The sequence below is a fragment of the Schistocerca serialis genome, chromosome 11, assembly GCF_023864345.2.
Source record: "Schistocerca serialis cubense isolate TAMUIC-IGC-003099 chromosome 11, iqSchSeri2.2, whole genome shotgun sequence".
NCBI classification, from domain to species: Eukaryota; Metazoa; Arthropoda; class Insecta; order Orthoptera; family Acrididae; genus Schistocerca; species Schistocerca serialis.
The window spans coordinates 127,982,444-128,009,593 of NC_064648.1; the positions used below are offsets into that span (position 1 = coordinate 127,982,444).

Sequence of the window (27,150 nt, forward strand, 5' to 3'; positions counted from 1 at the left end):
CACACACACCCACGCCCCTGGGAGGACCAAAACCTCCTATGAGCAGGAGCCATGCGAACCGTGGCAAGGCACCTCGGACTACACTGCAAACAGCAGGTATTCTTAACTTAACACTTACAGCTACCGCTATTACATAACATTTATTGTCGGTGCATGACTACACTTTAAATTTTGTGCAGTTATTACAACATACACACAAAGAAAGTGTGTAGCAATGTGTTATCAAACATAAACAATTCTCTCCCTACAACAGCATTTACACAGCCGTGCACCTAAATGGGCTGCATTGTTAGCATTACCTTCACCCTCATAGTGCAACTGATCCATAAATGAGAGATAGCTCAAAATTCTTACACACAATTAGGGTCATTAGTCAAAGCGTTTCCCAAAAAATCATTGAGATATTTATAATATTTTGTTACTGACAATAATATTTATAATAGTATAAAAAACGGAACACTATTTCACTGCGGTACCATTTTCTTTGGACTCACTGACTGAACAGCTTAGAAAAAAAGTCAGAGTACAGACCACATTCACGTAAATGTTTTATGCCTCCAATTTCCTTCCCTGATGCTGATCTGTAAAAAACACGAGTAATTTATTTTACTACAACAAAAATATTTAAAAATGTAGATCAAATATCACTGACATCATCATCAAATTATAAATTTTTTTTAGGAAATAGTAGGCAAGCGAGGTAGAGGAGATCATTTTAAACATCTGTACCAATTTTTATAAGTTTAACTTCAGTCATTTTGGAGAAAAGTGTACCTGAATGATAAAATTCAAGTATTTGGTAAATCGATAAAGAGGATTTGCAGATATATTAACTTACCACTATGCTCATTTAGAACATTCCAGTTATATACTCCACTTGTCCTCCTGTTTCCTTATCCTCCATACTCTTTCTCTTCATTCTTTTCTTTATCCTTGACTCCTTGGTAGCAGCTTCTGCAGCTTTCTCTGCATCGGTTACCCGCCGCTCATTAATAGCAGCTAGAGCTGAAGCCATATTGCTTCCATTCTGGCTGTTCAGTTTCTTCATACCATCGATCCTTGAAATTATACCAACAGTGAATGTTGTTATTGCATCCACTGCACCTATCTTCTGCACTGTCAGCCCAATAAATACAGTTTTGGGTATTCTCTCCCACATACAGCTGTTGAAGTTTTCATTTGCATTCTGAGAGACACCACGCATACCTTTCCTAAGTAGATTTTTATTTACCAGATTATGTATAGGCCTAGTTGCCTCCATTACAGCAAGTGGTAAGGAATGCTTGTGGGCATATTGTGTGCCTGTAGCATTGCTCAGCCAGTACTTGCACCACGAATATTTCACTTTTGGACACAAACCATGTTGTGGGGTTTCATCTGTTGACACTCTGTGAAACCATATTGCCCAAACAGCTTGTCTCATGTTCTCCAAATCTCCTTATTGCTAGTCCATAACATTGAGTCAAAGAATCAGTTTCACTTTTTGTAAGACGACCTGGAACACCTACGTGTAATCCATCTAGTTTTTTTTCCACTGAAGTCTTTACATAATTTTCTCAGCTGAGCACCCATTCTTTTTTGTACATGCCCAGCACATTCGAGCTTTGCTATCGGTGTGTCCCCATATGGTCTGTCATTAATAACAGTAGAGTGTCCTTTACAGTCTCCATCCCCAAGGTAGCTTCATACCTCACACGACGACTGACCTCTGATCTTCTAAAAATGTTTGGAACTCCTTTCGTTTCTATGTTTCCACTTGAGCCATTGAAGTTCTTTACTCAAACAAGGGTGCCAATAAATTTACTTGAACACCCCTGACAGTGCTTTGTTCAACATTCGCAATTTAGTATCTTACCAGTTCCAATAAGTGTGGCAGTTACAACCCCATTCAGAGAAGTATGACCTCTCTTCTGCCAAGATTCATCAAATGCTGCTACAATGTCTGTATTTTCAGACAAGGCTACTGCTTCTTCTGCTGCTCTTTACACTGAATGTTCACTTACACGACATAAAGCATTATGTATTGATTTATTGTATCTGTCAAACCTCAGTGGAGGTGGAGGCAAATCCATTACTGCACAAAATGTCTGGGCAGCTCTCCTTCCCCTTCCAATACATCGCATTGCATAAGCAAGCTGAATATTTACACCGTAATGTCGACTATCAGTTACTTGCGACGTCATAGGATCACTGTGTATCTTACATGAGTTCCAGGCAATCACTAACCGACTTGAAAGATCCTTCCTTGCTGAAATGTCCTCAGGGATGTCAATACTCTCTTCACAATTGCAGTACTTACATTTCACAGCATTCTTCAAAAGTCTTTACAGCATATTTAGGTTCACAATAACATTTCCATCATTATTGCTACTCACAATACTACTAGGCTTGTTCTTATTACATTCAGAAAGCCAGAAAGCGTAAGTTTATATCTAGAAATATTGCCTGTAGACACAGTTTCTGCAGGCGACTTTTGAAGCAACTAATGTGTATTATTCGGTTGAGTTTGGAACTGATTGCTGTGAAACTTTCATTCGGGGCTTAATTTTTTTACTCTTTACATTTGTAGCGCGTGCATGCGCGCACACACACACACACACACACAGAACAAAACAACACACAATAACTACAAAACCACACACATATGAAATTCCGAAATCGTATATTCTCAGATCTTTGTTTAAATTCAAGCCATAGCCTTCTAGACATGCTTGTACTTTGGTTCCAGGAGTCAGTACCTTCTAGAATACACTTATCTTAAAAATCCATAACTAACAACAGAAAAAACAGAAGAACAAAATAATGCATTACATATTCTGACGCACTTCAAACAGACAGATGGGCATGGCCCTTGTGCAACATTACATTCAACATCAATTTTAGAATGAACGGAAAATGATAATGAACATAAACGATACGTTTTTGAAATCAGCATGAAATGCTCTTTTCTATAGTCCAAATTTTTGGTCATTTTCACGAGCATGTCTCCTTAGGAGAGCTGCAGTTTTTTTTCTAAGTGGTTACAGTACATGCTTTTGGGTGTAATATGCATTCTGTAGTGGCAGTATGTGTGGATGAAATGTCCTAAAATTGCCAGCCAAGTCAAACATTTTTAGATGCTACCAATTTTTCACCTTAAAGGAACAAAAAATTAAGGGTTCAGCTATTACCTCAAGCCTGTAGCACATCAAAACAGTATTCTTATACCACTCAAATTTCCCTTCCTTTCCAAGTAACAATGAGAATGTTCTTTTCTTGTATGATGTTGCAAATTTGTTGCGCCCCTCCTGTTTTTCATCATTCAAAGGAAATGGACCGCTGTACTTCATTACTACAGCATTTCGTAAAATACTTCCAACCTCTGGGTGGTGGCATTCTGTAATACGACCAATGCCCGAGGACCACAGTGAGGAACTTCCACACGTACACAAGATGAGGCAAGTCTTGCATACTGCATATACATACACTCTCACCATCCAATAGGCCACACCATGCAGCAACAGGAACATTAATGTCTCAGCAATGCTGGACCGATTCTTACGTTATCTGTTTGCTGCTAGCTTCTGAAGTCGCCCTTGTTAAAATAGCACTGGTCGCTTTCCCAATTTTCTACAAGAACCCAGTATTTCAACGCAACAGATTTTTTACAAATGAACATTATTCACGTGCGCAAAAAGTTTTACTAGTAACTAAAATTTTAGTACTGCTGCTACAGCAAATTTCTATCTCAGTGTTTCATTCTGTTGTCAGTAAGAAATGGAAAAAAAAAAATCTGTTATCATCGAGACCAAACAAATACCAAAAACTACTGGTTATTCAGAGTTAAAATACCTGTATCAGTTTGAACTGGTCAGTTTTTCCCATTCTTCGTGTGATCTACATCTCTAAATTTTGTGCCAAGTACACATCTTTGGAAGTAAAACTGCTACAGTAACTAAGACGTTGAGAATAGTCTTGAAGATGGGTGAAACTCAAGAAAGTGTTAGTAAAGCTGTTAACATATTCTAAAAAGCAACTACCGTCTACTAAAAGATAGTTTTTTGCCAAATAGTTTCCTACCCGTTTTAAGAGAATCTGTTAGTCTTCCTTTTTCGGAGACTTTTCTCCTCAGTAGCCAAGTCCTGAGTTATTTAATATCAATAGAATGTCCACTACCCATAAGTCAGGTGTGTTAATAAATTTAGGCTATTTGTTGGCAGTTAAACTAAAAAAAAAAAAAAAAAAAAAAAGCTGTGATGATGCCTTGTGTTTGCGATAGCAGCTGAATTTTCATTAAATTACATAAGCTCGTCAGAGCCGTGGTCTACAAGAATGTTCTTTACAGCATTTATACCAGCGCACAAAAATATATTCGTCTCATACAGTATTACATATGCTAGGTAATCTCTGAGCCCTTTCCTCCTTTCCACTCCCTTGCAAGTAACAGATTACACATGAGGAAATTCACAGATGGTGAGATAAAATTTGATGTAGCGGAATCTAGACCTGTAAAATGTAACCTTTCACAGCCGGAGATGTCACAATTAATAAAATGTTCCAGACTATTATGCCACGGTTGAAGGGATGCCACCTTAAAACTCAGCGTTTTGTCCCCATCTGCGGAGGACATTTTCAAGGGGAACTGTAGCTACTTTGATCGTCAGTGATTCACACCCTGGCTCGCTATCCACTACAGCAAAATTCTGCTTCCGTGAAGTGGCGTGACATCACCTGTTTTGAATGCATGTGTGGAATTGGCTGTTGTAGACTTCTGTTACACGCTGCTGCCATCACCCCACAGTTGAAGACAAGTACACGTCTTCTCCGGCACCAGAATCCAGATGTCATTACATTTCATGACCTCCTCCTTCTTACTGAAATTCCTGGGGCTTTTACAATCTCTATGGCCCCCCTGTATAGCCTTTCATGTTATCCATTTATGGTTGCCACAACTTGAGTCCCATCAAAGCGGATGTGGGGGTCTCCTGGCTGTAAAGCATGTTCCTCAACTGCTGATCCATCAGTATCCCCTCTCCTGCAACTGCCTTTGTTCTCATCTAGTTTTTCTGGCCATTCTTTTTGTAGTACCCACATACACCTCAGCACAACTACACAGCATCCTATAAATTGCAGCTTTTTACAGCCACTCGAGATCATCCTTGGCCGATTTTGGGTGATCTTGTATCTTCCGTGTGGGAGTGTAGATTACGGCGCCGGCCACGGTGGTCTCGCGGTTCTAGGCGCGCTGTCCGGAACCGTGCGACTGCTACGGTCGCAGGTTCGAATCCTGCCTCGGGCATGGATGTGTGTGGTGTCCTTAGGTTAGTTAGGTTTAAGTAGTTCTAAGTTCTAGGGGACTGATGACCACAGCAGTTGAGTCCCACAGTGCTCAGAGCCATTTGAACCATTTTTGTAGATTACAGCAACGTTCTGCTTTTCCAGGATTTTCGCTATGCAGTCAGTAACACTGTTAATGAACGGCAGGAAAACTACTGATTTCACTGGCACTTGAGCATCGCTATGACATGAACCGTGGACCTTGCCATTGGTGGGGAGGTTTGCGTGCCTCAGCGATACAGATAGCCGAACCGTAGGTGCAACCACAACGGAGAGGTATCTGCGGAGAGGCCAAACAAACATGTGGTTCCTGAAGAGGGGCAGCAGCCTTTTCAGCAGTTGCAGGGTCAACAGTCTGGATGATTGACTGATCTGGCCTTGTAACACAACCAAAACGGCCTTGCTGTGCTGGTACTGCGAACGGCTTAAAGCAATGGGAAACTACAGCCGTAATTTTTCCTGCGGGCATACAGCTTTACTGTATGGTTAAATGATGATGGCGTCCTTTTGGGTTATATTCTGTAGGTAAAATAGTCCCCCATTTGGATCTCTGGGTGGGGACTACTCAGGAGGACATTATCAGGAGAAAGAAAAAGCGTTCTATGGGTCAGAGTGTGGAATGTCAGATCCCTTAATCGGGCAGGTAGGTTAGAAAATTTAAGAAGGGAAATGGACAGGTTAAAGTTAGATATAGTCGTAATTAGTGAAGTTGGGTGGCAGGAGGAACAAGACTTTTGGTCAGGTGAATAGAGGGTTATAAATACAAAATTTAATAGGAGTAATGCAGGAGTAGTTTTAACAATGAATAAAAAAAATAGGAGTGCAGGTAAGCTACTACAGACAGCATAGTGAATGCATTATTGTGGCCAAGATAGACATGAAGCACATGCCTACTACAGTAGTACAAGTCTATAAGCCAACTAGCTCTGCAGATGGCATAGGAATTGAAGCAATGTATGATGAGATAAACAAAATTATTCAGATAGTGAAGGGAGACGAAAATTTAATCGTCATGGGTGACTGGAATTCGATAGTAAGGAAAGGAAGAGAAGGAAACGTGGTAGGTGAATATGGAATGGGGTTAAGGAATGAAAGAGGAAGCCGCTTGGTAGAATTTTGCACAGAGCATAACTTAATCGTAGCTAACACGTGGTTCAAGAATCATAAAACAAGGTTGTATACTTGGAACAAGCCTGGAGATACTGACAGGTTTCAGATAGATTATATAATTGTAAGACACGAGATTTAGAAACCAGGTTTTAAATTGTAAGACATTTCCAGGGGCAGATGTGGACTCTGACCACAATCTATTGGTTATGAACTGTAGATTAAAACTGAAGAAACAGCAAAGAGGTGGGAATTTAAGGAGATGGGACCTGGATAAACTGAAAGAACCAGAGGTTGTACAGAGTTTCAGGGAGAGCATAAGAGAATAATTGACAGGAATGGGGGAAAGAAATACAGTAGAAGAAGAATGAGTAGCTTTGAGGAATGAAATAGTGAAGGCAGCAGAGGATCAAGTAGGTAAAAAGACGAGGGCTAGTAGAAATCCTTGGGTAACAGAAGAAATATTGAATTTAATTGATGAAAGGAGAAAATATAAAAATGCAGTAAATGAAGCAGGCAAAAAGGAATACAAACGTCTCAAAAATGAGATTGACAGGAAGTGCAAATGGCTAAGCAGGGATGGCTAGAGGACAAATGTAAGGATGTAGAGGCTTACCTCACGAGAGGTAAGATAGATACTGCCTACAGGAAAATTAAAGAGACCTTTGGAGAAAAGAGAACCACTTGTATGAATATCAAGAGCTCAGATGGAAACCCAGTTCTAAGCAAAGAAGGGAAAACAGAAAGGTGGAAGGAGCATATAGAGGGTCTATACAAGTGCGAAGTACTTGGGGACAATATTATGGAAATGGACGAGGATATAGATGAAGATGATATGGGAGATATGATAATATGTAAAGAGTTTGACAGAGCACTGAAAGACGTAAGTCGAAACAAGGCCCCGGGAGTAGACAACATTCCATTAGAACTACTGATAGCCTTGGGAGAGCCAGCCATGACAAAACTCTACCATCTGGTGAGAAAGATGTATGAGATGGGTGAAATAATCTCAGACTTCAAGAAGAATATAATAATTCCATTCCCAAAGAAAGCAGGTTCTGACAGATGTGAAAATTGCCGAACTATCAGTTTAATAAGCCACAGCTGCAAAATACTAACACGAATTCTTTACAGACAAACGGAAAAAGTGGTAGAAGTTGACCTCAGGGAAGATCAGTTTGGATTCCGTAGAAATGTTGGAACATGTGAGGCAATGCTGACCCTATGACTTATCCTAGAGAAAGCTTTTGACAATGTTGACTGGAATACTCTCTTTCAAATTCTGAAGGTGGCAGGGGTAAAATACAGGGAGCGAAAGGCTATTTACAATTTGTACAGAAAACAGGTGGCAGTTATAAAAGTCGAGGGACACGAAAGGGAAGCAGTGGTTGGGAAGGGAATGAGACAGGGTTGTAGCCAATCCCCGATGCTATTAAATCTGTATATTGAGCAAGCAATAAAGGAAACAAAAGAAAAGTTCGGAGTAGGTATTAAAATCCATAGAGAAGAAATAAAAACTTTGAGGTTCGCCGATGACATTGTAATTCTGTCAGAGACAGCAAAGGACTTGGAAGAGCAGCTGAACGGAATGGACAGTGTCTTGAAAGTAGGAAACAAGATGAACATCAACAAAAGCAAAACGAGGATAATGGAATGTAGTCGAATTAAGTCGGGTGATGCTGAGGGAATTAGATTAGGAAATGAGACACTTAAAGTAGTAAAGGAGTTTTGCTATTTGGGGAGAAAAATAACTGATGATGGTCGAAGTAGAGAGGATATAAAATGTAGACTGACTACGGCAAGGAAAGCGTTTCTGAAGAAGAGAAATTTGTTAACATCGAGTGTAGATTTAAGTGTCAGGAAGTCGTTTCTAAAAGTATTTGTATGGAGTGTAGCCATGTATGGAAGTGAAACATGGACGATAACTAGCTTGGACAAGAAGAGAATAGAAGCTTTCGAAATGTGGTGCTACAGAAGAATGCTGAAGATTAGATGGGTAGATCACATAACTAATGAGGAGGTATTGAACAGGATTGTGGAGAAGAGAAGTTTGTGGCACAACTTGACTAGAAGAAGGGATCGGTTGGTAGGACATGTTTTGAGGCATCAAGGGATCACAAATTTAGCATTGGAGGGCACCGTGGAGGGTAAAAATCGTAGAGGGAGACCAAGAGATGAATACACTAAGCAGATTCAGAAGGATGTAGGTTGCAGTAGGTACTGGGAGATGAAGAAGCTTGCACAGGATAGAGTAGCATGGAGAGCTGCATCAAATCAGTCTCTGGAGTGAAGTCCACAACAACAACGATCTTAATACTCTCTTTCCACCACAGCAAACAAATAACCATTCTTGAGCAATGCATTAGTGAGGTGTATTAATCCCGCATCAAGGAGCTCTAAGTTTTAAGGTGAAATCAATTTGACAATGACATAACAGCCTGCAGCGTATTATTCATGGTGAGAATCTAGACCCGCCCTCACGAAATACGAGTATGTAGCCAAGAGGCTCAGACTTCTAAAGCACGATGTTAAGCGAAATGTTTCCCAAATGTATTAAAGAAATCCGGGGTGGTGGTGGTGGTGGGTGGGGGGTGGGGGGGGGGGGGGGAAGGGTACAAGATACTTCTTTCGACTATGTTCCCAATCCTAATCTGTTGTGAACTTGCACCCTTTGTCTAGAGACCCCACAAGATGACAGACGTGGAGGTGAGCTGGTTCAGGAGCCTCGGAGGGAGTCCGAGAGGGAGGCAGTGGTGGCGACAGTGTGGATCAGCTGAACCGGGAAACAGGAGCTGAGAGCTGGCACTCAGGTGCGGCTTTTCCTGACATTCTCTCACACCTCTTACACACGACATGCCTGAAAAGATGAAAATAAATAAATAAATAAAACGCCACTCACCGAGTGTTCAAATGCGAGGGGGACCAACAGCTGCGAGAGGTTCTCCACGCTGAGCGACAGCAGCTGCGCCGAGTCCCGCCAGTAGCTGGAGAGGCGTTCCCGGTAGGTCGCCACCTCTGGACAAAAAGACAGGTGACTTACTAGTGATCAGATTTCTGTAGAAGCACAGCTTTCACTTTCCGCCTTCACCCCAGCTTACAGGGTGTATGCAAGTATAACACACTTTTTGAAACTAGAACAATATACGCTGCCACTAATGGTCAGAGTCGCAGCAGGGACACCTCGATCGAACACTACGAAACTCGTACTCCAGTATTTCTACCTCGGTGGCATACGTCGATCAAAATTTCATCCGCATGCGTCTCTATTTTCTGTACACAAAAAAAGCATTCCTACAGATGGAGAATGGTGTGAATGCACTAGCTGTTGTGGTTTTCGAATGCTACTGGAACTACTCAAGCCACACCACTACTATTCAGACCAGTTCATAACATTATACGATGAGTAAAGGATGTGTACACACTGTTTTGTCACCGTCTTTCTGCCTCTGGCAAAGGTCAGGTCTTTGGCAACGGGGACTCATCTACATCTACATACATACTCCGCAATCCACCATACGGTGCGTGGCGGAGGGTACCTCGTACCACAACTAGCATCTTCTCTCCCTGTTCCACTCCCAAACAGAACGAGGGAAAAATGACTGCCTATATGTCTCTGTACGAGCCCTAATCTCTCTTATCTTATCTTTGTGGTCTTTCCAGGAAATGTAAGTTGGCGGCAGTAAAATTGCACTGCAGTCAGCCTCAAATGCTGGTTCTCTAAATTTCCTCACAAGGGAACCTCCCCATCGCACCCCCCTCAGATTTAGTTATAAGTTGGCACAGTGGATAGGCCTTGATAAACTGAACACAGATCAATTGAGAAAACAGGAAGAAGTTATGTAGAACTGTGAAAAAATAAGCAAAATATACAAACTAAGTAGTCCATGGGCGGCATAGGCAACATAATGGTCTATTTGAGCACAGGAGCGGCGTGGTCCCGTGGTAGCGTGAGCTGCTGCGGAAAGAAAGGTCCTTGGTTCAAGTCTACCCTCGAGTGAAAACTTTACTTTCTTTATTTTTGCATAGTTATTATCTGTCCGTTCGTTCATTGACGTCTCTGTTCACTGTAATAAGTTTAGTGTCTGTGTTTTGCGACCGCACCGCAAAACCGTGCGATTAGTAGACGAAAGGACGTGCCTCTCCAATGGGAACCGAAAACATTTGATCGCAAGGTCATACGTCAAACGATTCCTCCACAGGAAAACACATCTGATATATTCTATATGACACTGGTGACGGCATGTGTGTCACATGACAGGAATATGTTGTCGACCCACCTAACTTGTACACTTGGCGAGTGGGTAAAAAGATTCTTCTACCTTGCCTTATTTAAGTTTTCTTGTGGATGTGATAATCACTCCCAAAAAAGTGATGAAAACTTAAGAGTTTGTCACATAAACTGAAAATAAAAGATTAAACCTTTTACTTGATGGAAGATTTGAACCAAGGACCTTGCGTTCCGCAGCTGCTCACGTTACCACGAGACCACGGCGCTCCTGGGTTCATAATGTCCTTGATATTGCATATCTTCCCATGAACTACTCAGTTTGTATATTTTGCTTATTTTTTCACAGTTCCACACAACTTCTTCCTGTTTCCTCAATTGATCTGTGTTCAGTTTTTCAAGGCCTATGCACTGTGCCAACTTATAACTAAATCTGAGAGGGGTGCGATGGGGAGGTTCCCTTGTCAGTAGCGATTCATGAAAAGAACGCCTCCTTTCCTCCAGAGACTCCCACCCGAGTTCCTGAAGCATTTCCGTAACACTCGCGTGATGATCAAACCTACCAGTAACAAAACTAGCAGCCCGCCTCTGAATTGCTTCTATGTCCTCCCTCAATCCAACCTGATAGGGATCGCAAACGCTCGAGCAGTACTCAAGAGTAGGTTGTATCAGTGTTTTATAAGCGGTCTCCTTTACAGATTAACCACATCTTCCCAAAATTCTACCAATGAACCGAAGACGACTATCCGCCTTCCCCACAACTGCCATTACTTGCTTGTCCCACTTCATATTCCTCTGCAATGTTACGCCCAAATATTTAATCGACGTGACTGTGCCAAGCGCTACACTACTAATGGAATATTCAAACATTACGGGATTCTTTTTCCTATTCATCTGCATTAATTTACATTTATCTATATTTAGAGTTAGCTGCCATTCTTTACACCAATCACAAATCCTGTCCAAGTCATCTTGTATCCTCCTACAGTCACTCAATGACGACACCTTCCCGTACTTCACAGCATCATCAGCAACCAGCCGCACATTGCTATCCACCCTATCCAAAACATCATTTATGTAGACAGAAAACAACAGCGGACCTACCACACTTCCCTGGGGCACTCCAGATGATACCCTCACCTCCGATGAACACTCACCATCGAGGACAACGTACTGGGTTCTATTACTTAAGAAGTCTTCGAGCCACTCACATACTTGGGAACCAATCCCATATGCTCATACCTTAGTTACGAGGCAGTAGTGGGGCACCGAGTCAAACATTTTCTGGAAGTCAAGGAATATGGCATCCGTCTGATACCCTTCATCCATGGTTCGCAAGATATGAGAAGAGAAGACCGTACTGACAGACGGCACAGACAGCTGGCTGCAGAGCAGTGCCTGCAGAAAGTGTGGTGAGAAGATGGGCTCAGGACAGGAATGTGGCAGGAAGAACACTGAAGGTCAGGAAGAGGTTAATACAAGCCGAGTTGAGATGTGGATTTGCCACGCGTCGGTTACTGCACTGTTCAGCAGTTGATATCACTTCTCTCTGTGGTGGTCAGGTTGATGCTACTTCGTGCCGGTCAATGGTTAAGGGAAGCAGTGATGCTGGCAATGCAAACCTCTACAACTAATGAAATCACAGTGTGAGGAGCTGTTGGATTGGCAAGAGAAATGAACTGTTGAAAGGGGACTGAGCACTCAACAGTATATGCTAAGCTTTTGTCAAACTATTCATGCCCATGGTACCAGTAGGCATATTCCAGCAGACTAATGCACAACCTGACACACCATAATGCTGAGGAACATATGGATCGATGAGTGGCCAGCCCTGTTCCAAGATCTGTCAACCGTAGAGCATGTCTGGGAGACGATAGGAAGACGTATAGCAGCCTCCAGACAGCATCCGCCATGAACTGACACACCACGTATCAAGCATCAGAAGAAATTTTTCAAGACGACCTTCTGAGATCATTTATGATGATGTACATAGCTTCTGAAAGAAATGTAAACTTTGATTGTTTACCATGTGTACCGGTATGAAATGAGCGTTCATTTTTTTTTTTTTTTTGTTAAAATGAAACACTAATTCTGAATTGAAAAGTAAAAACATTTCATTCAAAGTACTGACCATTGCTTTCTATACATTTTGACGACTTTTCTGGCAATTTGTGGACACCACGCCAATAGAAATGTTCGTCTTTTGAAGCAAACCAATCAGACACCCAATTTTCGACTTCTTCGTAGGAATCAAAGTGTTCCTCAGCCAATGCATGTCCCATTGATGAAAAAAAATGGTTGTCGGAAGGGGCCGAGTCTGGTGAATATGGCAGGTGGAGTAGCAGCTCCCAGCCAAGTGTTTTGATTGTATCCTGAACCAGTTTTGCTTTGTGTGCAGGTGCATTGTCGTGTAAAAAAATTACTTTGCCATGTCTTCTGACCCATTCTGTTCTTTTTTCGATCAATGCATAGTTCAAATTGATCATCTGTTGTCTGTAGCGACTAGTATTCACAGTTTCACTGGGTTTTAGAACCTCATGATACACCACACCTTTCTGATTCCACCAAACACAGAACATTGTCTTCTTGCCGAATCAATCTGGTTTCGCAGTCAATGTTGATGGTTGTTCCAGATTAACCCACGATTTTTCCCATTTAGGATTCTTAAAATAAATCCATTTTTCATCGCTAGTAACAATTCGATGCAAAATTGATTTTCTTTCATGTTTTTGAAGATAATTTGAAAAATGGTTTTTCGATTTTCCATCTTTCATTCAATTAATGTGGCACCCATTTTCCACACTTTTGGATCTTTCCCGTAGCTTTCAAACAGTCAGAAATTGTTTCTTGCGCAACATTTAGCATTGCTGCCATTTGCTTCTGACTCAATGTATCATCTTCATCCAATATTGCTTGCAATTCGGCGTCTTCGAACTTTTTTGGTGGTCTCCACGTTCTTCATTTCTTACATCAAAAACATTACTTCTGAACTGTTGAAACCATCTTTTGCATGTTGCTTGTGATAGAGCATGATCACCATATGCCTCGACAAGCATTTGATGCGACTCTGCAGCAGTTTTTTTCAAATGAAAACACAAAATTAATGCTTTCCGCAAATCGTCACTTTCTGGTACAAAATTCGACATTGTTAACACAATGAAAACATATGGTGTTGTTTGTTCCATGACTTGATGTATACTAAATATCTATGACAGATGTCATACCAACCAAACAAAAAAAATAATTAAGGCTCGTTCACTACAAATGTTCCCTATCGACACATTTGTATCTTAACGCTCATTTCATACCGGTACACCTGGTAATACCCGTCATTTGATGAACACCTCCACAAACTTTGATATACAGACGAGGATAATCCCAAAAGTAAGGTCTCCTACTTTTTTTATAAGTACATAGACCTGTTTCTTTCTACATTGTTACACTTAAGGCCATCCTGAGCAAGATAGTGAATCAGAGACAGAGTGCAGAGAGCAGGCAAAAGCCTTGACATTTAGGTTACTGCAGATAAATAGTATCACTAGAACTGTGCAAATTGCAGATGCTCTGAGCAGCTGTCTCAGGGGAAAGTTTCGCTTCAGAGAATTATGTGGTAACTCAGTCCACCACCTAGATGCTGTTTTAAGGTATCAAAGCAGAGGATGTACACGACAGGTACTTCTTAGCAGAGGCAGCAAGCTTGATACTTGCTCTCAACAGCTGCAACGTCAGTGGGTTTAAACAGGCTAGAGTGCTACTACAACAGTCCCCACCCACAGAAGGACAGAGGGCGTGGCCGAGTGACACGAAACACTGTTGTTGCTGGCCATAAAAGGAGCAGTAGTGACATTCAGCTGTTGGCAACAAACTTGGAGTTTTTGTTGTTGTTGTTGTTGTTGTTGTTGTGGTCTTTAGTCCTGGACTAGTTTGATGCAGTTATCCATGCTACTCTATACTGTGCAAAGCTTCTTCATCTCCCAGTACCTACTGCAGCCTACATCCTTCTGAATCTGCTTAGTGTATTCATCTCTTGGTCTCCCTCTATGATTTTTACCCACCGCACTGCCCTCCAATACTAAATTGGTGATTCCTCGATGCCTCAGAACATGTCCTACCAACCAATCCCTTCTTCTAGTCAAGTTGTGCCACAAACTCCTCTTCTCCCCAATTCTATTCAGTACCTCCTCATTAGTTATGTGATCTACCCATCTAATCTTCAGCATTCTTCTGCAGCACCACATTTTGAAAGCTTCTATTCTCTTCTTGTCTAAACTATTTATCGTCCACATTTCACTTCCATAGATAGCTACACTTCATACAAATACTTTCAGAAACGACTTCCTGACACTTACATCTATACTCGAAGTTAACAAATTTTTCTTCTTCAGAAACGCTTTCCTTGCCATTGCCAGTCTACATTTTATATCCTCTCTACTTCGATCATCATCAGTTATTTTGCTCCCCGCATAGCAAAACTCCTTTACTACTTTAAGTGTCTCATTTCCTAATCCAATTCCCTCAGCATCACCCGATTTAACTCGACTATATTCCACTACCCTTGTTTTGCTTTTGTTGATGTTCATCTTATACCCTCCTTTCAAGACACTGTCCATTCCATTCAACTGCTCTTCCAAGTCCTTTGCTGTCTCTGACAAAATTACAATGTCATTGGCGAACCTCAAAGTTTTAATTTCTTCTCCATGGATTTTAATACCTACTCCGAATTTTTCTATTGTTTCCTTTATTGCTTGCTCAATATACAGATTGAATAACATCGGGGAGAGGCTACAACCCCGTCTCTCTCCCTTCCCAACCACTGCCTCCCTTTTACGCCCCTCGACTCTTATAACTGTCTTCTGGTTTCTGTACAAATTGTAAATAGCCTTTTGATCTCTGTATTTTACCCCTGCCACCTTCAGAATTTGAAAGAGAGTATTCCAATCAACATTGTCAAAAGCTTTCTCTAAGTCTACAAATGCTAGAGACATAGGTATGCCTTTCCTTAATCTTTCTTCTAAGATAAGTCGTAAGGTCAGTATTGCCTCACGCGTTTCAACATTTCTACAGAATCCAAACTGATCTTCCCTGAGGTCGGCTTCTATCAGTTTTTCCATTCGTTTGTAAAGAATTTGCATTAGTATTTTGCAGCTGTGACTTATTGAACTGGTAGTTCGGTAATTTTCACATCTGTCAACACCCGCTTTCTTTGGGATTGGAATTATCATATTCTTCTTGAAGTCTGAGGGTATTTTGCCTCTCACATACATCTTGCTCACCAGATGGTAGAGTTTTGTCAGGACTGGCTCTCCCAAGGCTGTCAGTAGTTCTAATGGAATGTTGTCTACTCCCGGGGCCTTGTTTCAACTCAGGTCTTTTAGTGCTCTGTCAAACTCTTCACGCAGTATCATATCTCCCATTTCATCTTCATCTACATCCTCTTCCATTTCCATAATACTGTCCTCAAGAACATTGCCCTTGTATAGACCCTCTATATACTCCTTCCACCTTTCTGCTTTCTCTTCTTGGAGTTTGTTAATGTAAAATCCAGAAGCATCTCTACCTATTGAGGAGAAGTAGGGGAGGAATTTAAATGTGGTCAGCCAGAGGAGCCCCGGAGGTGCAGAGTGACTCGCCAGATTGGCCGAAGCTTTTTAAGCACCTGTGGAGTGGTGGGTCTATTATAGGAAGGAAGAAATAGTGGGCCGCCACCATTCTGTAAAAACCCATGTTTTTGTATTCAGAGAGAGTTCTCAGTCAGATCGGCTGGGCCGCTGACCTCGTGTCACTCGTGGCCAGCATCGGAAACCTCTGATGTGTTTATTTTCCTCACTTGGAGTGCTGCTCTCAGATTTGTAATTGACGTGCTGTTAGTGTTCACTACTACTGTTTAACACCTACCCCTTTGTTCCTTCTAATGTTTAGAATCAGCCTTCAGTGTAGTAATTAGTCTGATTGCAAATAAATAGTCTCAGTGATACCCCTGAATTCCATGACTCTCCTGCTGCAAGCCCCCTGTCTAGTCCCAGAATCCGCACCTCTCTTAGTGCCCTGTGACAGTGTTTGGCACTGCGTCATGTCATCAGCCTGCCTCCACTGGGAATCTGTCTTCCTGCATTTTCTCCTCACCTCTCCTAAATTGCAGCCCGACCCCAAACCCCCCGACTTCCCTCTATCCTGTGTCAGGACATGACATTAATAATTTTCCATCATTAGTATTGTGTGCACATTGGAAATTCAGCTTTAATAAACATATCTCAGTATTCCTGCTTTGATGTAAGAGGTGGACATAAAACCCTCACTTGCTTAAATGCAAGCACTCTGGCCAAAGAATTACAGTGTGTAAACTTTTAGATGGCAATGGCAGACCTCTCCCTAGTCCTGAATCGGTAGAAGTCGGTAAACGACGGGAGGCTTCGGTAGGCACGCAGTTCCGATTGCTGCCGACATTACGCAGCTGACTGTGTTGTACGAGGTAGCCATTGTCGTCTGCTTCGTTATTGTTTTGCGCTGTACTGTTCTGCGTGTTTTTATTGTGCAGTTGTGCTAAACATTATCAAAATGAGTGAAGGGGCAGTTGCTGGCCCATCTCGGGAATCGCCAAAAACCCCTACCGGTCGGCCTACGGTTAGCAGGAAACCAGTATTACGTAGCGATGCTCGCAAAATTATATTGTGTGTGATTGAATGCTGCGAAAGGGAAAGGGAGCAGAAAAAATTGCTTCATCCCATTTACAAATCTTCAGTGAGAGCTGCTACGTACACAGGACAAAGCATGTGTAGCATCGGAAGATTCAAACACTTTTCCGAGAATCATCCTGCCGTATCACCACAAATGCCTGGCAAGAAAAGGTGAGTTTGCATTTCAGATATTTTGTTCGCCATCACTTTGAAGGAGCCCCCTATTTCGTCCGAATTACCTTATATTTCATTTTTCCTTGCTACCGTATTGCTTTGTATGGAAACGTCAGTGGTTACTGTATTATTTCGAAACACATTCATATTACAGTACATTTCCAAATTCAAAAAAATACATGCAGTGCAGAAGGCATATTCTTATAAATCTTTCTCTCTCTTTTAACTTAGGAAAAGAATTGGAGAAATCGAAGTCATGATCGAAGATTTCAACCAGCCTGTCATTCGTGACACGATAGTGGAATTTTATTCAGTGCGGAAGATTGTGCCGAGCCTGCGAACACTGCTTCCAGTTTTGCACGACAAAATAGGCTGGAAGTGGAGTATTGTCTCGCTGAGAAAAGTACTTTTGTCTATGGGATTCATATGACGTAAGGTGGAAAACAAGAGGAATGTGTTTTTAGAACGTCCAGACATTGTGCACTGATGATCTTGTTTCATTGTTGACATGAAGAACTTCAGGGAAGCAGGCAGAGAAATATTTTATCTCGATGAATCGTGGATCGATAATAACTTAATGTTTAATAAATGTTGGGAGAGGAGGAGTGACTTACATGAAGAGATTGACAGTAACGTTATACTATATGACCTGTTTAAGTATATTTAAATTTTATAATTAATAGTTTAACATTGTGAGGAATGAAATAAAACGAAAAAAAATTGCGGGGAGTGGGAGCCTAACCCGGGTCCACTGCATGACAAGCCTTTACCTAATCAGTTGCACTACGCATGGTGTAGTGATCAACCTGTTGAAACATTGTCCATTACTCTTTTCGGGCGTTCGGAGAACAACTCACCAAAGTTTTATTGCAATTGGATGAATGGTTTGTGAGCGCATAGTAGACAAACATACATACATTCATTTTTTTTTTTTTTTTTTTTTGTTATGAATTTGGCCAGCTATGGACCGCATACAACTTAAGACTTATGTTGTTTCTTTTTCTTCCGTTGTTCCCAGTACTTCTTCATTTTCTCGGCAACTGCTCGTCTCTGCTCATCTGTCCACACTCTCTTGGGTCGCGGTTTTGGCGCATCTTCTTCATAGTTTGCGTTTTCTATAAGTAGCCTAAAGTTATTCCTATCACGTATTATTTCTTCTGTAACACCTATTTTGTTGGCGTCTTTCTTTACTGCTTCTATCCATCCTACAGTGTTTTTCAGCTTACTAACGTAATTAAAAATTTTCTTTGTAATCCGTGTTTCTTCCATTCTTTTTAAATGTCCAAAAAATTTTAGCCGTCTCTTCCTCATTGTATCTGTGATCTTTTCTGTATTTTTGTATAGGTCTTCATTTCTCCTTTTAATCCACCTATTTTCCTTGCTTTTCTCAGGACCTAGAATTTTTCTTAATATTTTTCTCTCTCTTTTTTCTAGTTCTCTTAATTCGCCTTTCTTATTCAATGTTAGGCACTCTGATCCATATGTTGCTTGTGTCCTAATAACTGAATTATAATGTTTAATCTTTGCTTGTATGGATATTGATTTCTTATATGTATTTCTTATTCATTTTTATGTATATATAGATTTTAATGTACATGACGATTTCAGTTTCGTTTACGAACAACATTTAAAGCGAGTTTTACTTCCAAGGCTTTCGTGTAAGCATGACACACAATTTGTAGTGCCAGCACTGAAAATGGTAGCCGTGCCTTGTCCCCCCGCCCCCCCCCCCTCCCAATGGCTCCTCTCCCCTTGCCAGCCAATGCTTGCTTCCTCCTCTCCCCGCACTCCCCTCACAACTCTGCCGTCTTACAGTTAACACACTGTAGTCGCCTCTTGCTCTCCTGAAATAACCTCAATTTGTAGAGGAACAGAGCGCACAACGTTCTCCAGGTAAGGCATAGTCAGCTGTATCCCCACATTAATAGACTTCAAGTCATCATAGACTTCAAGGGCTACGCCTTTTGCTCTGTTCTGCATTGGAATCGTTCAGACTATCCTTTTAAGTGACTTCCGACATTTGTTTTTCCTTTTGGTTTGTACTCTATTGCAGCTTTAGTTATCCTATCATTAGACATAAGTTGGATGTACAGTCTGTAACACGAATTTAGCAGACTTATTCTTCGGTAATTTACGATTTGTCACCTTACTTGTATATACGGGTTACCAAAGCTTCATTTCATTTGTCTGTCACATGTCTGCTCAACCAGCAAATAAAATTTAAAAGTCTATGCTTCAGTTCATTAGTTGCATATTTAATCAGCTCCTTTTCCATATCATCAGCTCCCAGTAACTTTTTGTTTATTGTTTCTTGGACCACATTTTGCAGTTCTATTGTTGTCAAATCTACAGTCAAGGTATTGGTGTTTATTTTTGGTTCTTCTTCATTATCAGTCCATAAATATTCAAAGTATTTTAACCATTCAGAATTACATATAGTTGTAAAGCGTACTTTCTTGTTGACTGGCGTGCTTCATATTTTTGTATACGCTGCCTTCCCTTACGTCAGTATCGTGTTCTGTTTCACTCACACATCAATCCCAACTTTCATGTTTAAATTTTCGCATTCCTTTCTTTCCTACAGCAGATTTACTTTCATAAACCTCTCTGTAATTCATAGTATCAGGTAATGACAAGGCTTTTAGACACACCCCTTTTGTCTTTTATTAGTTTGCTAATATAGTCGTTCAAAGGTATAAATTCCCTTTTAGAATATTTCTTTTTGCTCGTTACTAATGCTTCAGCAGCTCCTTATGATATACTTTCTTTAGTAGTATCCCATTCTCCATTTATGTTGTTACTAACTAGTTTCATCTGATATTTCTCATTTAGTCCTTTTTTTATACTAGTTTCTTACCATATTCTTACAAGTAGAACCCTCAGTAGGTTGCTCCCTGACAAACAGGAAACTTCTTTTGGTGAAAGATGGGTTCAAATTAAGGAACACTTATTTTGTCTCAGGTGCCAACATTGAATAGTTTCCGAGTAAATGACAAAGTTTTGACTCTACTTGATCAGTTAGTGTGAGCAGCATTAAACCAATCATGTTAGCAATGTAGCAGCTAACAGCAAAGTTTCCAATTTTTGTGCTCTCTGTTCTAATTCAATCCTATGACACTTTTTTTATCACAGAAGTATGTGACGTGAATGACATCAATATTTTTGTGACCTCGAGAAATACAATAGAATTGTTTACAAATGAAATCAAATTGGCAAAAATTCTCTTCTGTACTGGACGCCAAGGGCCAAAATATAAAATCAGTTCCAGAACTGTATGATCAGTTTATCCAGGCTGTTAAGGAGAGTTCCAGTAACTATTACCCAGGGATGCCTCACATACTACATAGAGGGTCTCAATCAGAAGTGACCTTGCACCTACAAGATTACTACAATCTATTCGAACAGAGTCCACCAGGCGAGGAAATCATTGAAACAGCACATGAACTAATTTCTTAATAGATTCATCAAAAGGAGAGAGGGGAGGGGGGGGGAGGGAGAGTTGGACCAAATTAATGGAAGTATTGAATATGACACAGAGTGGCAAGGCCTGGAGACTGTTAAAGAAACTGAGCAAATATTTAACTATGACCCACTCAGACGTGACAGCCAATCATATTGCCCATCAACTTCTCATGAATGGCAAAATGAAACAAGAGGCTAAGCAAGGGGAACCTATGTGGAAGATATCTGCACATGAAAATGTAGAAAGATCTGAATTCATGCAAAATTTTAACATGACAAAAAACGGTGCCGGTTTGGATGGTATGTGGGTGGAACAAATAAAACATTTTTGGAAGCTCTACGAATTAATGGTTGCTACAGCTTTTAGCAACTGTCTAAGGTCATGCAAGATCTGAAAATCATGAATGAGTGCTCATGTAATAGCTGTTTGCAAAACTGTAGAGGGCAATAGAGAATGGAGGAACTGTAGATCAATATCTCTCCTGTGCCAGCTATATAAGAGTTTCAAAACAGTGCTACTCAACAAATGCATTCATGCCTTTGGCAACAACTCATTCAGTAGCAGGTAGACTTTATACCACGCAAAAGTGCTCAACACATTTGGCAAAAGCGTTCAACACATTCAGAATAGATTTGAAAACTGAGAGATCACAGAAGTAGCTTCCATTCTATATCGATCGACCGATTCTATACTGTTACAGAATATGTTTGTGGTCACGAAGGACTTCAAACTTACCACACTGATACCAACCAAGCTATGTAGTCGCACGACTTACGTTGATGTTCAACAAAGTAAATGTAGATTACAGAGGAGTGGATTGCCACTGCTTTTCAATATTTACAGTAATGACTAATTACTCCACACCAACATAAGTAGTTTTATCGTTGCGGACAGTGTTGCACTAGCTTGCTGAAGAAGTAGAACTCACCTCTGAAGCTGCTCTGAAGGAATTTGGCACATACTATGCGGCTCACCAATTAAAACCAAATCCATCAGAATCCCAACATTGTGCTTTTTCACCTCAGGAATAGAGAGGCTTTATGGAAAATACATGTCTCTTGGAATGAAACCCTGTTAGAAGATTCTTTCACCCTAAACTTACTAGTGGTAACACTGAACTGCAATTTCACTTATAGAACACGCTGCTCCAACATCACTCACAAAGTCAGTGCCGGAAATGACATCCTGAGGAAGTTAAGACATAAATTGGAGTGCAAAACCACATGCTCTTACAACCAGAACATTGACTCTATGCTATTCTGCTGGAGAATATGCATCCCCTGTGGTGTACAGGTCCACACATGCCAAAACTGTGGACCTTGTCTTCAATGAAGCATGCAGGTTAACCAACGGATGCCTAAAATCAAACTCTGTTGAAAAGAAATACCGTCTTGCTGCTATTACACCTCCCAAGTGTTCGTTGAGATGGCGTTGCTGATCGAGAATAACTGAATGTTGAAGCTCATGCACTCTTTGGCCACCAACAGTCTCAGCCTAAGCTGAAATGAAGGAAAAGCTACTTCCAGACAGCAAAGCCTTTGCAAGTACCTCGAGATAAGGCAAGACTTTCACTAAGGAAATCTAAGAACCAGGAATGGATGGGGCCTCGTGAACATCTTCCAGCTGGCTGCAAAGAAGGCTGGACTGTTTGGTGGTCCATAAACTGAGGAAGGATCAGTGTCAGCATGGCAGGGTCATCACTTAAGTAACGGGGCTTCACATCAAGACAACCGGAAGTGCGAGTATGGTCAAGGACAAAGTCATCCATATGACCTCTCTCTGCATTTTCGCTCTCAGAAAGAGATCAATTGTTTGCCAGTGACAATGCTCTACTTGGGGCTCAGCTTTGGAGAAACATAATCTGAATGTAGATTTGGTCAAATCCTTTACCCTGTTAATTTATTCCTTGCAAACTATGTACATATGAGTATATCTATAATTGTTATATGCTCATGTATACATTTAACTGTATGTATTTGTCATTCGTCTGACAAGAGTAGATGAATAATAAATCTGTTTCACTCACTTGTGTCGCCAGTAACTCTCCTCCCACATAAAAATACCATCATTCCATAACAGCAATATTGGATCGACTATGTCCACCATCTTGGCTGTAACTTTGCACAACACTAATGCTTTCTCTGTTGATCTCTCCATTCCAGCCACACTGCTCTAGCAGAAACCACTCTGTAAACTATCTCTTATCTGAAATCACTCTGTCTTCAAGAGACGATTAAGGTGTGTCAGTTATCGTCAACTTATCCTGCCCGTCAGAATATCGCAGCTGTCTTCGGTCTGCCGAACAGCGAACTAGTATTTCCACCTTTAGGTCAATACTATCCATGCTTTCCGCACCCCTTTCTATACCTGTCTCCCCCCCCCCCCATTTCATACACTAATCCTACCCTACCATTTCTAGCTCTTTCTCTGAACAGCTAGAATTCTCACTACGTACGCATATTATGATGGTGAATCATTAAGGATGTCTGGTTAGATACAAGAAAGGGAATAAGCACTCTAACTTTAGCAGGTGAAATAAATACATAAATAAATAAAATGTGCCATATTCCATTACGATTTGTAATCCAAGTTCATGTGGTCTATTCTCACTGTCCTTCGATTCACTGTGTATGCTACATGGGGGTTGGCAGACCCTCGTACCCTCAGTAATACGTGTGTGTCAGCGGGTCTCGATAAATTTCCAGATGGGCCACTCAGGACACCAGGTGGCCTCAAAGCTCCAGAAATTTCGGAAGAAACAGACAGAACTTCCCCACATTTTCTCTGTTATGAGAACGACAATTGGTGAAAGTCTTAAAAGGCGATATGTCGGAGCTTCGTGCAGATGTTTTGTGTACGTGCGGCCAGGGCTGGTTGAAGAAAGTTTTGCAAACAAGCGATTTATTATTTGCTGCCCCCTCCCCCTTACACCCTAATGCTTGTACACTTTCACCCACGTTAGTTTTCCGTACTAATTGTGAAATGCACTGGTGCACGTGAGCGCTACAGGTGGCTGGTAGTATTGTGATATGTCACGTATACAGAAATGTTGCAGTTGACGAGCAAACTGACATATTTCGTCGTTTCGGCCTTAATATGGCCCTGCACACACTTTACACCGACATGTGGACATGTTCTACACATTCATTCTGAGCGTGCTTTAGACACGGCCGCCTTCAAGGGCAACTGCCTCCTCTCCAGCCTGACGACCGCTTAGGCGTTGTTTTGCATCTTGGCTATCAGACCTTTGCTGTTGTTGTTGTGGTCTTCAGTTCACAGACTGGTTTGTTGCAGATCTCTATGCTACTCTATCCTGTGCAAGCCTCTTCATCTCCAGATAACCACTGCAACCTACATCCTTCTTAATCTGCTTAGTGTTTTCATCTCTTGGTCTCCCTCTATGATTTTTACCCTACACACTTCCCTCCAATACTAAACTGGTAATCCCTTGATGCCTCAGAACGTGTCCTACCTACCGATCCCTTCTCCTAGTCAAGTTGTGCCACAAAGTCCTCTTCTCCCCAATTCTATTCAGTACCTCTTCATTAGTTACGTGATCCACCCATCTAATCTTCAGCAATCTTCTGTAACACCACAGTTCGAAAGCTTCTATTCTCTTCTTGTCTGAACTATTTATCATCCATGTTTCAATTCCATACACGGCTACGCTCCATACAAATACTTTCAGAAAAGACTTCCTGACACTTTAATCCATACTCTATCTTAACAAATTCCGCTTCTTCAGAAGTGCTTTCCTTGCCATAGTCAGTCTACATTTTATATCCTCTCTACTACATCAATTATTTTGCTCCACAAATAGCAAAAATGATCTACTCATTCCCCAATCTAATTCCCTCAGCATTGCCTGATTTAATTCAACTACACTCCAATATCTTCATTTTGCTTTTGTTGACGTTCGTCTTATATCCTCGTTTCAAGACACAGTCCATGCTGTTCAACTGTTCTTCCAAGTCCTTTGTTGTGTCTGACACAATTACAATGTCATCAGCAATCCTCAATGCTTTTATTTTTTGTCCCTGGATTCTTTCTCTAAGTCTACAAATGCTAGAAATGTGTCTTTTTACTAATAGAGCCTTTTTCTCATAGAATCTCTGTCTCAAGAAAATGTGAGACCACTGTCTAAAACGTTGCAGTCAACCCCATACGCCAGCCCCCCCCCCTCCAGTCTTGTACCTGTACGCGATCTGATGAGTGACTTCAACTGGACACGTGAGGAAGCTTGGCTAGCCCTCTGCTCCTCACTGAACATGGCCATTACTAAGGCAAAGGGTGGTGTGCTTTACTGCACTGTGCTGTGTCAGCCTCTTATCTCTCCTGGGTGGGCCCTAGCGGTGGTGCAGAGGTGGCCAGTAGTTCGTCTCATGAGCTTATCTGTCGTCAGATGAAACATTCGTGATTCTCATTAAGCTAAATACTTACCCTTAGCTGCAATCTGGTTATCGGTGGATATTGCTTTTTTCTTCTGTTATGGTTACTATTTACTTCATAGTTTGTTGTTTGCCATATACTTTGATCACGACACTGTTGTAAGCTTCAAAACATCCAATCAGCTATGTTTTCATTATTGTAAAGACCTTCTCATTTGCATAAGTTAATGAGCAAATTACACTTCATTTAATAACAACATACTTCTAAGTAAAACACTGACCTGTTTCATTCAACCCCGATGACCGAACGAAAGATAATGTATTTTGCAACGCGCATGGAAATCTGGCAGTTATGGCTCTTGTGATGCGCCGAGCAGCACGCAGTAACTCGGAGAGGATGGGGTGCCTCACATGATCCGTTGCCAGCACTTCTGCATTCCATTCTGTGTCGTTCAACCTTTAAAAATGAAATGGAGTCACCAACAGTAACAAATGATACTCTCAAACTTGATAGTATTGTCTAGAACAGAATGATGAAAGCTAAACTCACGTTGCCACTTATCCAGTTTCTATGTTTCCCTTTGACAGGGGCAGACAGATCATTAGAAATCAGTCAAGATATTAGTCTGAGATACTCCAGAGTAAATTACGAATGCAAGGCTGCTAACACATTTAGATCACATTTTGATCGCCAATTTAACATGACAGAAACGTATATCAGAGAACAAAAAGCATAAGAAGTGTTAATCGATAGGTTCTACTATCCCTGGGATGTGGTTGCTCAGAAGTAATGGTATCATTCCCTTCCACCTGTTGGAAATAGGAGCCATGTCAGCCACGTAGCTGTTTCGACACTCTTGCAGTGATTTGGCTAGTCAACGGACATGTTCTCTCAATCAGTCTTGTTTGGTTGAGGTTACAGGTATTTCAATGTGGGAATGTAGCTTGTGTGTAATCTATTTTATTTCACCTTCTTTTTTTCAAGCAAATGTTCATGATCCTCTTTTTAATTCTTTTACATAATTTTGTTTATTTATTGTACCTTGGTAGTGTGTACTTTGTTTGATTTTGAACCACAACCACACATGCACTTGTAGCAACTATTTTTGACCTGTTTTGTATCTGTATCGATATATCTATGTCAATTTGTAGTGTTGCTTATGTAGTGTGTTGTATCTGTCATGGAAATTCTTTGACTATGTATACACATTTCAGATACGTGATCTTTCTGAACAATATTGTTTAAACTGTGCTTGTGGATTTAAATAACTACTGGAGTGTTTGAACTTGAATTTAATGCTGTGTTGACATTTGCACAGCCAACTATACTTTGAGTAGGTTAAAAGACTGCTTGTCAAAGCACATTTGTTATTTTAAGAGTTAAGGTTTGTAGTGCTTTACTTAATTAATAATTATTCATGAGAATACATGCCATTTCTCATACATCATTGTGTGGTTTTGTTGATGAGCATGGCTCTTCAACCATGAAAGTTTAAGGGCCCTCATGTCCTAGGCTAGTTAGTTGATGAAGCAAAGCCAAGGCTGCTTCACAGCCAGTGTAGTTAGATTTGCATTCTGTTTAATTGCTTCAAACTGAGCTTAAGAGATAAATATCTACTGAGTTAGCCATTCCATTGCAAGTTGGTTAATGCACAGACATAGAGACCCTGTACTAAGCAATGATGTTGAAGAGTATGATTATTAATAGACTTCAGTTTTAAGTCAGAATCATGTCATGCATTTCCCTGTTTAGTATTGCTATTAGTTTCATGTGTGTTGGTGATTGATTCTATAAACTGCTGC

General features: G+C 40.9%; 1 protein-coding gene across 1 annotated transcript in view; it reads right to left on the reverse strand.

Moving 5' to 3' along the window:
- LOC126426932 (uncharacterized) overlaps positions 1 to 27,150 on the reverse strand; it is a 126,540-nt gene that overhangs the window by 37,579 nt on the left and 61,811 nt on the right. Inside the window, exons 3-4 of the mRNA XM_050089040.1 lie at positions 25,629 to 25,804; positions 9,323 to 9,438 (exon numbers count right to left, since the gene is read on the reverse strand). Of these exons, the coding sequence (XP_049944997.1) occupies positions 9,323 to 9,438; positions 25,629 to 25,804 (292 nt within the window). The remainder of the gene's footprint in view (positions 1 to 9,322; positions 9,439 to 25,628; positions 25,805 to 27,150) is intronic.